Source organism: Rhinoraja longicauda, chromosome 31, assembly GCF_053455715.1.
Source record: "Rhinoraja longicauda isolate Sanriku21f chromosome 31, sRhiLon1.1, whole genome shotgun sequence".
NCBI classification, from domain to species: Eukaryota; Metazoa; Chordata; class Chondrichthyes; order Rajiformes; family Arhynchobatidae; genus Rhinoraja; species Rhinoraja longicauda.
In genome coordinates this window covers 29761999-29775966 of record NC_135983.1, presented here as the reverse complement: position 1 = coordinate 29775966, position 13968 = coordinate 29761999, and the positions used below count along the sequence as shown (strand labels likewise).

General features: G+C 52.3%; 1 protein-coding gene across 1 annotated transcript in view; it reads right to left on the bottom strand.

The window, feature by feature from the left end:
* Positions 1-370: 370 nt before the first annotated feature.
* Positions 371-13968, bottom strand: part of ndor1 (NADPH dependent diflavin oxidoreductase 1) — a 27485-nt gene continuing 13887 nt past the window's right edge. Inside the window, exons 9-15 of the mRNA XM_078426088.1 lie at positions 13569-13789; positions 12674-12781; positions 9884-9998; positions 5539-5685; positions 3580-3698; positions 2362-2456; positions 371-876 (exon numbers count right to left, since the gene is read on the bottom strand). Coding sequence (XP_078282214.1) covers positions 732-876; positions 2362-2456; positions 3580-3698; positions 5539-5685; positions 9884-9998; positions 12674-12781; positions 13569-13789 — 950 coding nt within the window. The 3' untranslated portion in view covers positions 371-731. The remainder of the gene's footprint in view (positions 877-2361; positions 2457-3579; positions 3699-5538; positions 5686-9883; positions 9999-12673; positions 12782-13568; positions 13790-13968) is intronic.

Genomic DNA, 13968 nt, shown 5'->3' with positions numbered 1-13968 from the left:
CCATGATGGCGGAAAAAAAGCAATTGTGTTTAGTTGTGTTATTGGTTTTGTTTGCAAAAAGCAATGGTGTTTTGGTTTTGTTTGTTAAATATATTTTAGCCCTCGAATGGTAAAGAAAACAATTTTATATAAAACAAGGGGGATGTTGTAATATATAAGACAAGGGGGATATTGTGATATTGCTGGGACTACTTTGTGTATCCAAGGACTACTTTGTATGCCTGTGTATATAAGTGATTGGGGTGATTAGGCGGTCACTCTGGATCCAGGCGGCCTTGGAATAAACAGCCTGGAGGTAAGCTCCAGCAATGTAACCTTTTTATACACGTGTACTTGTGGTCCTTCCAGAGTCACAACAAAGGTACAACAAGTACCGGACCACGAAGTACAACACTGTTCTCCATTTTATTTCATTAAATTGTTGCATTCAGTCTGGTCAGTGCAATCACAGTTTGTAACGTAGTCAGCAGCAGCGGCAGCAGGTGGCGACACTTGTGTACTGAGGTTTGAGTCGGGATGTTACCGAGCTGGCAGCGAGGTGCATGTGACAGTAAAGTGTCCTTGAATCATGGAGTAACCAATGACATTACAGCGTGCAATCTCCTTGCCCTCAGCAGTGAGCAGCAGACTGGTACCAGCCTGAGCCCGGGGACATTGCCTGGGGCTCGCACTCACTCGCTCGCCCCTCTGTGCAGGGGTCGGGGGTCCCAGCCCCTGAGTGCAGGAGACCCTCACGACCACGTCTCCGTCTGGAAGCGCTTGCAACGTTCCAGCTCCACCAGAAGGTTCTCAGAGTCCGTGTCAGACAGGCCTCCCTCGGACTGAAAGACGGCCGCCAGGGCATCTGTGACCTGCCCTGGCATCATCTTGGCATTTCTGCAGAGAGAGAGACAGCGTGGCATGAACGAGTGGGCGTGGGGCGGAGAGAGACAGGGTGGCATGAACGAGTGGGCGTGGGGCGGAGAGAGACAGGGTGGCATGAACGAGTGGGCGTGGGGCGGAGAGAGACAGGGTGGCATGAACGAGTGGGCGTGGGGTGGAGAGAGGGTGGCATGGACGTGTGGGAGTGGGGTGGAGAGAGAGAGACAGGGTGGCATGAACGAGTGTGAGTGGGGCGGAGAGAGAGATAGGGTGGCATGGATGTGTGGGCGTGGGTAGGCAACGTTGCTGATGGGGAGGGTGGCATTGATGGATTAGCAAGGAGGGAGTATTGGGATGAAGGGCAGAACTCTAGCAGTCGGAGTATAATGTCGAGCTTCAGGAGGGCTAATGAGGCAAGTGACCAGAGACAGCATTGCAGAACAGAGGGATCTGTGAAGGCAGCAATCCCCATAGATACGGTGGTGAAGAAAGCTTTAAAGTCACTTGCCTCCATTAACTGAGGCAATGAATATAAGAGCAGGATGTTTATGGTGGTGAAGATGATTATTAATAAATACAGCAGGATCTTGATCAACTGGGCAAGTGGGCTGAAGAATGAATAAAGGAGTTTATTTCTGGTAAGAGTGAAGAGTTGCACTTTGTGAAGTCAAACCAGGGCAGGACTTCACGTTGAGTGGCAGGGCCCTGGGGAGTGTTGTGATAGTCATAGAATGGCACAGTGTGGAAACAGGCCCGTCAACCCAACGTGTCCATGCCGACCAACATGCCCCAGCTACACTAGTTATAGAGTGATACAGCACAGAAACAGGCCCGTCAACCCAACGTGTCCAACATGCCCCAGCTACACTAGTTATAGAGTGATACAGCACAGAAACAGGCCCGTCAACCCAACGTGTCCAAGCTGACCAACATGCCCCAGCTACACCAGTTCCGCCTGCCCGTGTTTGGTCCACATCCCACTAAACCTGTCCTAACGATGTACCTGTCTAAATATCTTTTAAATGTTGTAGTAAATTCCTCAACTGTCTCCTCTGGCAGCTCGTTCCATAAACACATCACTCTCTGTGAAATAGTTCCTACGTTCATCAGTGATAGGAGCAGAATTAGGCCATTTGGCCCATCAAGTCTACTCTGCTATTCAATCATGGCTGATCTATCTCTCCTCCTAACCCCATTCTCCTGCCTTCTCCCCATCACCCCTGACACCCGTACTAATCACGTACCTATCAATCTCTGCCTTAACAATGCCCATTGACTTGGCCTCCACAGCCGTCTGTGGCAATGAATCCACAGATTGTTCCCTCCTCACGGGTACATGCACTATGCCACGTGTACTCTGGGTATCGTCGCTACTCGTAGATGAGCATCACCTGGTGGTTGAGGGACTGAGCCCGTCAGTGTTGCTGCTCCCTCACCTGCTCATCGAGCTGCCCAAGGGTGTGGGAGATGGCCAATGACCCCACTCCCCGGCCCACTCACCCCGCTATGTAGAAGTTTGCCTTTTTGTTCTGAATCAAGTCCCAAACGACATCTCCCTTCTCCTTTATCAGATGTTGGACGTATATTTTATGATCCTGCATTGGAACACAAAAAGCTGCCATTATGTTAAAAGAAATGAAAATTCATCGCAAAGAACATTTCAATGTGCTGTACATTGCAGAGCCTCATGATTGCTGACAACCGCTGCCTGATGGCATACAACACAGCGTTCCACTGTACCTCAGTACACCTGCTGTACGTGAGCAGAATGCTTCTTATCCGAGTTTGCCCATGTCCCAATTAACATGAACCTACAACTCAAGACACAAAGTGCTGAGGTAACTCAGCGGGTCAGGCAGCATCTTTATTTTACTTTAGAGATACAGTGCGGAAACAGGTCCTTCTGCCCTCTGAGTCTACACCAACTAGCGATCACCCCGTACACTAACACTATCCTACACACACTAAGGGACAATTGTACAAATTTACCAAAGCCAATTAACCAACAAACCTGCAAGTCTTTGGAATGTGGGAGGAAATTGGAGCACCCAGGGAAAACCCACGGGGTCACGGGGAGAATGTGCAACATCCACACGGACAGCACCCAGAGTCAGGGTCGAACAGGTGATATTTGGGATTGGGACCATTCAGCTGAGAGATAATATCTCCAATGCCACAAGAGAACTTGCCCAAGGCCAGCAGCATAATCAAGGACCAGTCTCACCCCGGACACTCCCTCCTCTCCCCTCTCCCATCGAGCAAGAGGTACAGAAGTGTGAAAACACACACCTCCAGATACAGAGACAATTTCTTCCCAGCTGTTATCAGGCAACTGAACCATCCCACCACAACCAGAGAGCAGTCCTGAACTACTATCTACCTCATTGGTGACCCTCGGACTATCTTTGATTGGACTTTACTGGCTTGACCTTGCACTAAATGTTATTCATGTTATCATGTATCTGTACACTATGGATGGCTAGATCGTAATCATGTGTTGTCTTTCTGCTGACTGGTTAGTACGCAACAAAAAGCTTTTCACTGTCTGAAGAAGGATCTCGACCAGAAACGTCACCCATTCCTCTCCTGAGATGCTGCCTGAACTGCTGAGTTACTCCAGCATTTTGTGAATAAATACTTTCACTGTACCTCGGTACACGTGACAATAAACTAAACTCGAAGTGAGTGAGCGTGAATCTAGCGGCGGCCCAGCCTCACCTGATCGCGGGAGAACGCTGTGAAGAGAGCCAGGTAGCCCAACTGCTCCAGATCATCCCACTCTGCCCGGCAGAAGAAATCCTTGGTCTTCCCACGACAGCCAAAGAACAGGTAGTTGCCTGACGGTGGAAAGCACAAAGTCACAATGCAGCATGTTGTGGATAAAGTTCCCACTCCCTTTATCAAGAGTGTTTAATCATCAAATGTACCGAAAGGGAACAATGAAATTCTTACTTGCAGCAGCATAACTGGTCTGTAAACAAGGTATTCAATGGATAACATAAAACAAACAAACAAAAAACGTTGAATAAATTGGCAGGGCAACACCTGGGTATTGGTGATCGCAGTGCATGTTGTGGAAACCTTTCCCCACACAGCCCTCGTTACTGAGTGAGATGAGTGGTGGTTTAAACATGAAGCCGGGCAATGCTGCACAGACCACAGGCTGCACGTGTCTCACGAGCCAATGCTTTCTTCATTTCTGCAAGACTCTGTGCAAAGTCCTTTTAAGCCCAGGAATTTCAGGTTTTAGGAAAACAAGCGCAGAGGCAACATCCTTAAACTCAGAACATCACAAGATGACCAGAGGTTGATCTTCTTGTTATCGTCAGGAAAAACGTAGAGGGATATTGGTCAAACGCAAGCAAGTGGGACTGGTTCAGGAAGGCACCTTGGTCAGCATGGATGTTTTGGGCTGAAGGGCCTGTGATGTGCTGTGATATGTATCCTTCAGGCAACTCCACCTGAGGAGGTATCGGCTGGTCTGGTCAATGACTGAAGACACGAGTCCAGGCGGGGGGATTCTGCAGCTCCAGCTGGTTCAGCATCTGCTGTAGATCCCAGGCCTCTGCCCACACACGTGGCCAGCACTCCCTCACAGGCCAGCAAGGTCATATCTATCTGCACACCTTCCCCCAGACCTTGCATAATGTAGAGGAGAGCAGAAAAGCATGTGTGAATCCTGCACTGGGTCAGACCGGGCTGAGGCACCGTGATCCCAGTAATGCACACTCCAGGCCTGCAGAGTAGCAGGCATCAGAAATGGAGTTGGCTTCAAATAAATATTGCTGTAATGTCATTAATTATTGAAGTACTGTATTTTTGTTATAGATACTTCTTCAAATATTATTAGCCTGTAGTGGAACAGGGCCCTGCGTTGGACACTCAGAGCGCAGGTGCTGTGTAGACCTTGCCCTGGACTCTGGCACTGCAGCACCAATGCAACTGGCGATGCATGCTGAGTGTTGCATGATGTGTGTTGCATGTTGCATGCTGTGTGTTGCATGATGTGACTTGCATGTTGCATGATGCGTGTTGCATGATGCGTGATACATGTTGCATGAGGCATGTTGCATATTGCATGGGGCACCATCAGTGGTGACTGCAGGAAGCAGGCCTGAGACATCGCAACTGTCCTATGCAGATGGAAATTCAGTCCAGTTCAGTTTAGTTGATTGTCACATGTACCGAGGAACAGTGCTTTTTGTTGCGTGCTAAGTCAGCAGAAAACCATACATGATTACAATCGAGCCGTTGTGGTGCATAATACAGGAGTGGAGTGATTGTAATGGGAGTTTGTGGACCTGTGTCTGTGGCGAGCAGACACACAGTCTGATTGTAATGGGAGTTTGTAGACCTGTGTCTGTGGCGAGCAGACACACAGTCTGATTGTAATGGGAGTTTGTGGACCTGTGTCTGTGGCCTGTGACACACAGTCTGATTGTAATGGGAGTTTGTGGACCTGTGTCTGTGGCGAGCAGACACACAGTCTGATTGTAATGGGAGTTTGTGGACCTGTGTCTGTGGCCTGTGACACACAGTCGCCTGGGGTGGTGCCGTCCTTATTCCTTTACACTTTCCACAAATAAGGGAAACTTCCTAACGTACAGACGCTGCACCCCAGTCGAGGCAACGTGAAGTCTGCAGCAATAAACTGTCGTTGAGGCCCACAACTCTGACCTTTCCTCCCGCTTGCGACCCGTTCTTGTACGGCCGCTCGGAACGGTGCCACCCCCGTGCCCGGTCCCACCATGATGACCGGCGTCTCCGTGTCTGCAGGAAACTGCAGCAGCCCCTTCTTCACCCACAGCGGCACGTACACATCACCTGCAGGAGAACAAGGAGCTTTAGTCACGGCTGGTGGCCTTCCCAAAGGCAGGCAGGCAGTGAGCGAGGAGACAACGCCACATTCACCCGGCAACACCATCAGGTTATGGGCTGTCCCCGCCTCCAGCACTCCTTGGCAAGGGTGCACGGCACAGATATCTGCTCTGTTCCCTAGCACCTTACTGAAATAAAGACAAAAGGATTACTGCTCCTATTTGTGCAAGATATGGGAGAGGGGGCTGAGAGTGAGTGTTTGCACAAGCTCACCATAGTCCCACGTTTCAGAACAGCACCTGTAAAATGTTCCCGGACCCCCAGTGTGTGGAGTGGTCGCTGGTCGGCACGGACTCGGTGGGCCAAAGGGTCTTTTTCCACGCGGTATCTCTAAAATCTAAAAGCCTAAAGTTGGAGTTGAACAATCCGTGCTGTGAGGTGAGGCTGTCACACCACAGTTGTGACAAGGATCCAAAACCACAGCTCAGATGAACCGAACAGAAGCTTCAAAATTACAACTGTGATAACTGCCAGTTACTGCAATAACTGCAACAGTTGAAGTTAGTTACCTGTCACTGGGAAATAGGACACTTCTCCATCCACCACGTGTACATTCATAAATAACTGTTCATTAACCGCTAGTGTAATGTCTCGGAGTTGACATGGGGTTTGACTAATGAAACTCTGCAGTTAATGTGAGTTTGTGACATTTGCTCACGAGACCTATGGCTGAAGGCAGCAGCACGAGTGAATCTGCCTCCATTGGTGCTGCCCTCCCTCCGCCAGTTACTGAGGCAGGATTCACATTCAGACGCAAACAAACTGGTCTTTGATCGGCCCATCAACGGTGGGAAGTCATGCACCAGAATGTGGATGAGCAAATCAATCTGGGGGAGACTTTGACCTGAACCCCCCCCCCACAGCACTGACCCCCCACCCCCACCCCACACCCACAGCTCTAAACCCCACATTTGTTATATCATATCATATCATATCATATCATATATATACAGCCGGAAACAGGCCTTTTCGGCCCTCCAAGTCCGTGCCGCCCAGCGATCCCCGCACATTAACACTATCCTACACCCACTAGGGACAATTTTTACATTTACCCAGCCAATTAACCTACATACCTGTACGTCTTTGGAGTGTGGGAGGAAACCGAAGATCTCGGAGAAAACCCACGCAGGTCACGGGGAGAACGTACAAACTCCTTACAGTGCAGCACCCATAGTCAGGATCGAACCTGAGTCTCCGGCGCTGCATTCGCTGTAAAGCAGCAACACTACCGCTGCGCTACCGTGCCGCGTCAGATAGCTGTGGTCACCCATCAGCTTGTTGAGCTGTTCCAGTCAGGATGACCCTTTCTCACTGGCACTCCCCTGCTCTCTTACAGACCCACTAAAACCAGATGGGACTGGAAATCTGTGTAGGAAGGAACTGCAGATGCTGGTTTATACCAAAGATAGACACAAAGTGCTGGAGTAACTCAGCAGGTCAGGCAGCATCTCTGGAGGGAAGGGATGGGTGATGTTTTGGTTTGTGACCCTTTAAATATTCTCAAAATCTGTCCATTTTCTTCTATGGAAGAGAATTCCACAGCCCCCCCCCCCCCCCCAGTCCTAACCTCCTTACCCCCGATTCTCCCCCCCCCCCCCCAGTCCTAACCTCCTTACCCCCGATTCTGGGCGTGACACCCGCTTTGTAGAGACCGCAGCCCGAGGACACATCCTCGCCCACCCGTCTGCCTCGCCCTGTTGCAATCTAGAATGTTTCAGCAAGATCTCCTCTCCTTCTTGTAAACTCCAGCGAATTCAGGCGAATTCCACCTAATCTTCCCTCACACGATGTCCTGCAGCCGAGGATGGGTCTGGTAACCGATACCCGACTCTCTGCCAAGAATCTCCTTTCTGAGAAGAGCAGACCATATCTGTGTGCAGTCTGGTGTGGCCCCACCAAGCTCCTGTACATTGTTCCAACATAGTCTTGCTCCTGTTTTCAAAACTCTTTGCAATGGTACACACGCACACCCACGCACGCACACACGCGCGCGCACACCCATGCACAAACAACCACCCACACCCACGCATGTACACACGCACACGCATGCACACGCACACACCCACGCATGCACACACGCACACACCCACATCCACGCACACCCACGCATGCACACACACATACACCCATGCACGCACACCACACCCACATGCACACACGCGCGCACACCCACGCACGCACACCACACCCACACGCACACACCCACACACGCACACCCACACACACCGCCCCACACACACATCAGTATACATATCCTTTTGTACTTCCAACATTTCACAAACGACTACCGTTTTAATCATACTCTGTTTTTCCTACCAAAGTGAATAACTTTACAATTATTGACATTATACTGTATCTGCCATATATTTGCACACCTGGCCACATGTTTCACTTAAGATAGACACAAAATGCTGGAGTAACTCAGCGGAACAGGCAGAGAAGGAACGGGTCTCAACCTGAAATGTCACCCATTCCTTCTTTCCAAAGATGTTGCCTGTCCTGCTGAGTTAATCCAGCTTTTTGGTTTTTGAGTATGTGTGTATGTATGTGTATATATATGTGTGTGTATGTATGTGTGTATTTATATATATATATATTTTTTTCATATTTCAGATACAGCGCGGAAACAGGCCTTTTCGGCCCACCAAGTCCGCGCCGCCCAGCGATCCCCGCACACTAACACTATCCTACACACACTAGGAACAATTTTTACATTTACCCAGTCAATTAACCTACATACCTGTACGTCTTTGGAGTGTGGGAGGAAACCGAAGATCTCGGAGAAAACCCACGCAGGTCACGGGGAGAACGTACAAACTCCATACAGTGCAGCACCCGTAGTCAGGATCGAACCTGAGTCTCTGGCGCTGCATTCGCTGTAAAGCAGCAACTCTACCGCTGCGCCACCGTGCCACCTGTATGTATGTGTATATATATATATATATATGTGTGTGTACTTATGAGCATGTGTATTTACACACACTGAACTTTCTTTCTCTCTCGTTTATCATATTGTTTACAGTGCACTATGTTTACAGATCCTGTTTCATTGTTCTATCTGGGACCCATGACAATAAACTCTTGACTATCTTCGATTTGAACCAGTATCTGCAGTTCCTTCCTAAACACGTTAGTAAACTAAGAAATATTTCATTTACTGCCCACGTGCTAGTCATTGATGTGAGTAACTGGGGCACAAGCCATGGTCCCTGTTGGACTTGGCAATAGGGTTGCCAACTATCTCACTCCCAAATACGGGACAAGGTGATGTCACCGCCCCCACGCCCCACGTGACCTCACCCAGCCAGCGGCCATGTGCTCCCGCTCCACCAATGGCGGCCGCCCGGGCCGGGAGGTGAGTCACTATGCAACCTCCGTTAGGCGAACACACTCGGCCCCTCTCCCCGAACACACTCGGCCCCTCTCACCGAACACACTCGGCCCCTCTCCCCGAACACACTCCGTTAGCCTACACTGTCCCAGCCTACAGTGGCCCCCGGGCCTAATACGCGACAAGGGTGGTCCCGTACGGGACAAGCCAATTTAGCCCAAAATACGGGATGTCCCGGCTAATACGGGACAGTTGGCGACCCTACTTGGCAACCACCGTGGGAAAGTCCCATCTATTGCTACTCTTTGTTTTAACCCACACCAACCCATTACCCACAATCATTTCTGCTTAGATTTTGCACACTGAGACTTTAACAAGGGCTTTCTCAGTTTGGAGATACAGCGTGGAAACAGATCCTTCAGCCCACCGAGACCGTGTGGAGAATCTACAGAGCGAGTTTGAGATAGTTGAGACAAAGCCTTGGGGCTCACGTTGTCGACCTCCCTGTGATGAGCCGTCAACTGACCGCAGTCAGGCGAACGACAACAAACAGAGGCAGCAGAAGCAGCAGCAGCTTCATAAGTTCTGCTGCCTCAAACGCAAGAAGAAGAAGCCAAAGCAACCGAGAGCCTGGTGCCATAGGGCAAGGCAGTGGAAGAGCCGGGGTAAAGCAGTCTCTGCGGCAGTGGAGGGAGTGGCAGACGACAGTCAGTGATGGCTGGAAGGACAAGCTCTGCCGAGCTGAGCACTGCCTGTGGGTGGGGTGTGGAGACACCTGAAGGGGGAAGCCTGGTGGAGGTGAGGGGGGCTTACCTCGCTCTGGACTCTGGGCCGCCAACCAACTGGAACACAGGCCACAACGGGGCTTCTTCAACTGCGTCCTGTACTGAACAACGGCCATGAGAATCTGGATCCGTGTGGGCTGAGCCTGCAGACCAAGATAAACACCATCATGACCTTCATCTGGACCTCCACTCAAACGTGATCACAACTACACCAGGGAGAACAGGGCAGACATGGCTCCTTCTCATCTCTACTCTTTGTCCACTCATCTGCCAATCAAGCCCTCCCTCACCTGTATCCACCTATCACTCACCAGGCTTCATCCATCCCCCCACCACCTCTCTTTCGCTCCCCTACTAGAATCACCACGAGCCAGAACGTCACCCATCCACGACCCTCTGCCTGAGCCTCTGCACTGAGTTGCTGGGTTACTCCAGCCCTGTGTGTTTTACACAGGGGAGAAGCTGCTCGATCCTCTGCACTGAGTCTCTGCACTGAACCGTTGCCTGAGCTGCTGCACTGAGCTGCTGCACTGAGTCTCTGCACTGAACCGTTGCCTGAGCTGCTGCACTGAGCTGCTGCACTGAGTCTCTGCACTGAACCGTTGCCTGAGCTGCTGCACTGAGCTGCTGCAGAGCCGTTGCCTGAGCTGCTGCACTGAGTCTCTGCACTGAGCTGCTGCACTGAGTCTCTGCACTGAGTCTCTGCACTGAGCCGTTGCCTGAGTTGCTGCACTGAGCCGTTGCCTGAGCCGCTGCACTGAGCTGCTGCACTGAGCTGCTGCACTGAGTCTCTGCACTGAGCCGCTGCACTGAGCCGCTGCACTGAGCCACTGCACTGAGCCGCTGCACTGAGTCTCTGCACTGAGTCTCTGCACTGAGTCTCTGCACTGAGTCTCTGCACTGAGCCGTTGCCTGAGCTGCTGCACTGAGTCTCTGCACTGAGTCTCTGCACTGAGTCGCTGCACTGAGCCGCTGCACTGAGCTGCTGCACTGAGTCTCTGCACTGAGTCTCTGCACTGAGCCGTTGCCTGAGCTGCTGGGTTACTCCAGCCCTGTGTGTTTTACACAGGGGAGAAGCTGCTCGATCCTCTGCACTGAGCCCTGGTCGTGAGAGGCCCAGCATCATCTCACACGGTTCCACTGGCACCACCATGGCCCACACCTTTCACCGACAGGCTGTCTTTCAAGGTGCAATCTGCTACATAATGACGTCAAACTATTAACTGGAAAGTGTTAGGGTAGGGAAAGCTCCAGAGAGATGAGTAAGAATTTAATTGTTGTATCTGGTACATGTGACAATTAAACATGTCAAGACTTTCTCTTGATTCTGTAGCTTGGGAGGGAAGGGTTGGAATCACACAACGTCCGGGCAGAGAGAGCCACTCCAAATGACTTGTCAGTCACCGGTCTGAAGGGCAGCCATCAGCCTGCAACCCTCCTTGGAGTCAAGGCTGGAGACACGGATACCCAGAAACAGGCCCTGCAGCCCACTTGCACCACCATCCAACCAGCAACTACCCATTTATATTCAGGAAACATGTTCCCGATGTTGGGGGAGTCCAGAACCAGGTGGTCACAGTTTAAGAATAAGGGGCAGGCCATTTAGGACCGAGATGAGGAAATCCTTTTTCACCCAGAGAGTTGTGAATCTGTGGAATTCTCTGCCACAGAAGGCAGTGGAGGCCAACTCACTGGATGTTTTCAAGACAGAGTTAGATTTAGCTCTTAGGGCCAAAGGAATCAAGGGATATGGGGAGAAATCAGGAATGGGGTATTGATTTTAGATGATCAGCCATGATCATATTGAATGGCGGTGCTGGCTCAATGGGCTGAATAGCTTCCTCCTGCACCTATTGTCTATGTTTCTATCTCACGTTAGTCCGATTTTTAACTCTTCCAGATTCTGATCTCAGAACAGGATGTGCCATCGTCCGTTACAATCGTTAACTCTTTGAATCTGTGCACTGTGGCCGGCTTGATCGTAACCATGGACAGTCTTTCACACAACGTAAAAGCTTTTCACTATTCCTCTGTACATGTGACAATAATAATCTAAACTGACTTACCCCTCACCTCCAAACGAGGGGCAATTTAGAGCAGGCAATTCACCGACCAACCCACACATCATTGTGACGTGGGAGGGCACTGATGCACCTGAAGAAACCCCATGCAGCCACAGGGAGGGCGTGCAAACTCCATGTAGACAGCAGTGGGAGGCAGCAGCTCTACCAGCTGAGCCGCTGTGCCCCCAGCGTTGACTGCAAAGGTCCATTTCACTGCAATCCCAGTGGGGGGAATCAAACACACATTGTCCGTATAATGATTCCCACACCAAGGCCGTAGCCTGGCAGAGCTCCGCAAGATCGTCACTGATAAACCTCGGGTCTGCCCACTCTCAGCAACAGACCAGCAACTTGGATGCTGCATCAACATGTGGAGCATGGACCCGATATTGCCCAAATTAACCCCTGTGGGAGTGGGGTCACCTCACCTACTGGGGCACAAGGTGCTGGAGCAACTCATCAGGTCAGAAGCAATAGCAGTAGAATTAGGCCATTCGGCCCATCAAGTTTACTCCACCATTCAATCAGGGCTGATCTATCTCTCCCCCCTAACCCCATTCTCCTGCCTTCTCCCCATAACCTCGACACCCGGACTAATCAGTGCTGGAGTAACTCAGCAGGCCAGGCAGCATCTCTGGAGAACAGGTGATGATTTGGGTTGAGACTCTTCTTCAGAAGAAGGTTACAGAGATGCTTGCTGACCTGCGTTACTCCAGCACTGTGGGTTAACCAGCACCGTTATGGTTCTGCCTTACCAACTGGGAGGAGGCGATGGAAAAAGCCCGAGGTCGGATTGCAGGGATGAGGTCAAAGATGTAGTCAGCCGGGACTGTGGCCGCGGTCTGTGAGAAGTCAAACAGCACCTGCGAAAATCCCACAGAAATTAACCACCTCACAACTATCCCCATCCGCCCCACCCCCATCCTCTCTGCCCACCCCCCCACCAACCCACCTCCACCCATCCCCACCCTCTCTGCCCACCCGTCCCCACCCCCCTCCACTCGTCCCCACCCCCCTCCACCCGTCCCCACCCCCCTCCACCCGTCCCCACCCCCCTCCACCCGTCCCCACCCCCCTCCACCCGTCCCCACCCCCCTCCACCCGTCCCCACCCCCCCTCCACCGTCCCCACCCCCCTCCACCCGTCCCCACCCCCCTCCACCCGTCCCCACCCCCCTCCACCCGTCCCCACCCCCCTCCACCCGTCCCCACCCCCCTCCACCCGTCCCCACCCCCCTCCACACGTCCCCACCCCCCTCCACCCGTCCCCACCCCCCTCCACCCCCCTCCACCCGTCCCCACCCCCCTCCACCCGTCCCCACCCCCCTCCACCCGTCCCCACCCCCCTCCACCCGTCCCCACCCCCCTCCACCCGTCCCCACCCCCCTCCACCCGTCCCCACCCCCCTCCACCCGTCCCCACCCCCCTCCACCCGTCCCCACCCCCCTCCACCCGTCCCTCCACCCCCCCCCTCCACCCGTCCCCACCCCCATCCACCCGTCCCCACCCCCTCCACCCGTCCCCACCCCCCTCCACCCGTCCCCCACCCCCCTCCACCCGTCCCCACCCCCCCTCCACCCGTCACACGTAGACTGGCAGTGGCTGCAGGAATGACGGGCTGTCATGGAGTGCCACTCGGTAGCTGACCTACCTCCATCGTTGTTCTCCTCGGCCTGTTGCAGTAGCTGTACAACTCCTCCTGCCCCTCAGCTGAGCTGAATTCCTGCAACTTCTCCTGCTCCAGCTCGTCAGTGGAGAAGCAGGACAGCAGCTGGAAGAAGGAGCGTCGAGGGACAGAGTGGATGTCCAGGTGCCGCTCCACCAGGTACTGAACCGTGCAGGGCTGCGGCAGCCGAGCGGGAAGTGGGGTTGCTGCAGAGACGGAGACAGTAGTCACCACACGACAGAAGCAACAAGGGAAATCTGAAGAACGGTCTCGACCTAAAACATCACCTATTCCTTCTCTCCAGAGACGCTGCCTGACCCACTGAGTTAATCCTGCTTTTTGCTTCTATCTTCGGTTTAAACTAACATCTGCAGTTCAATAGACA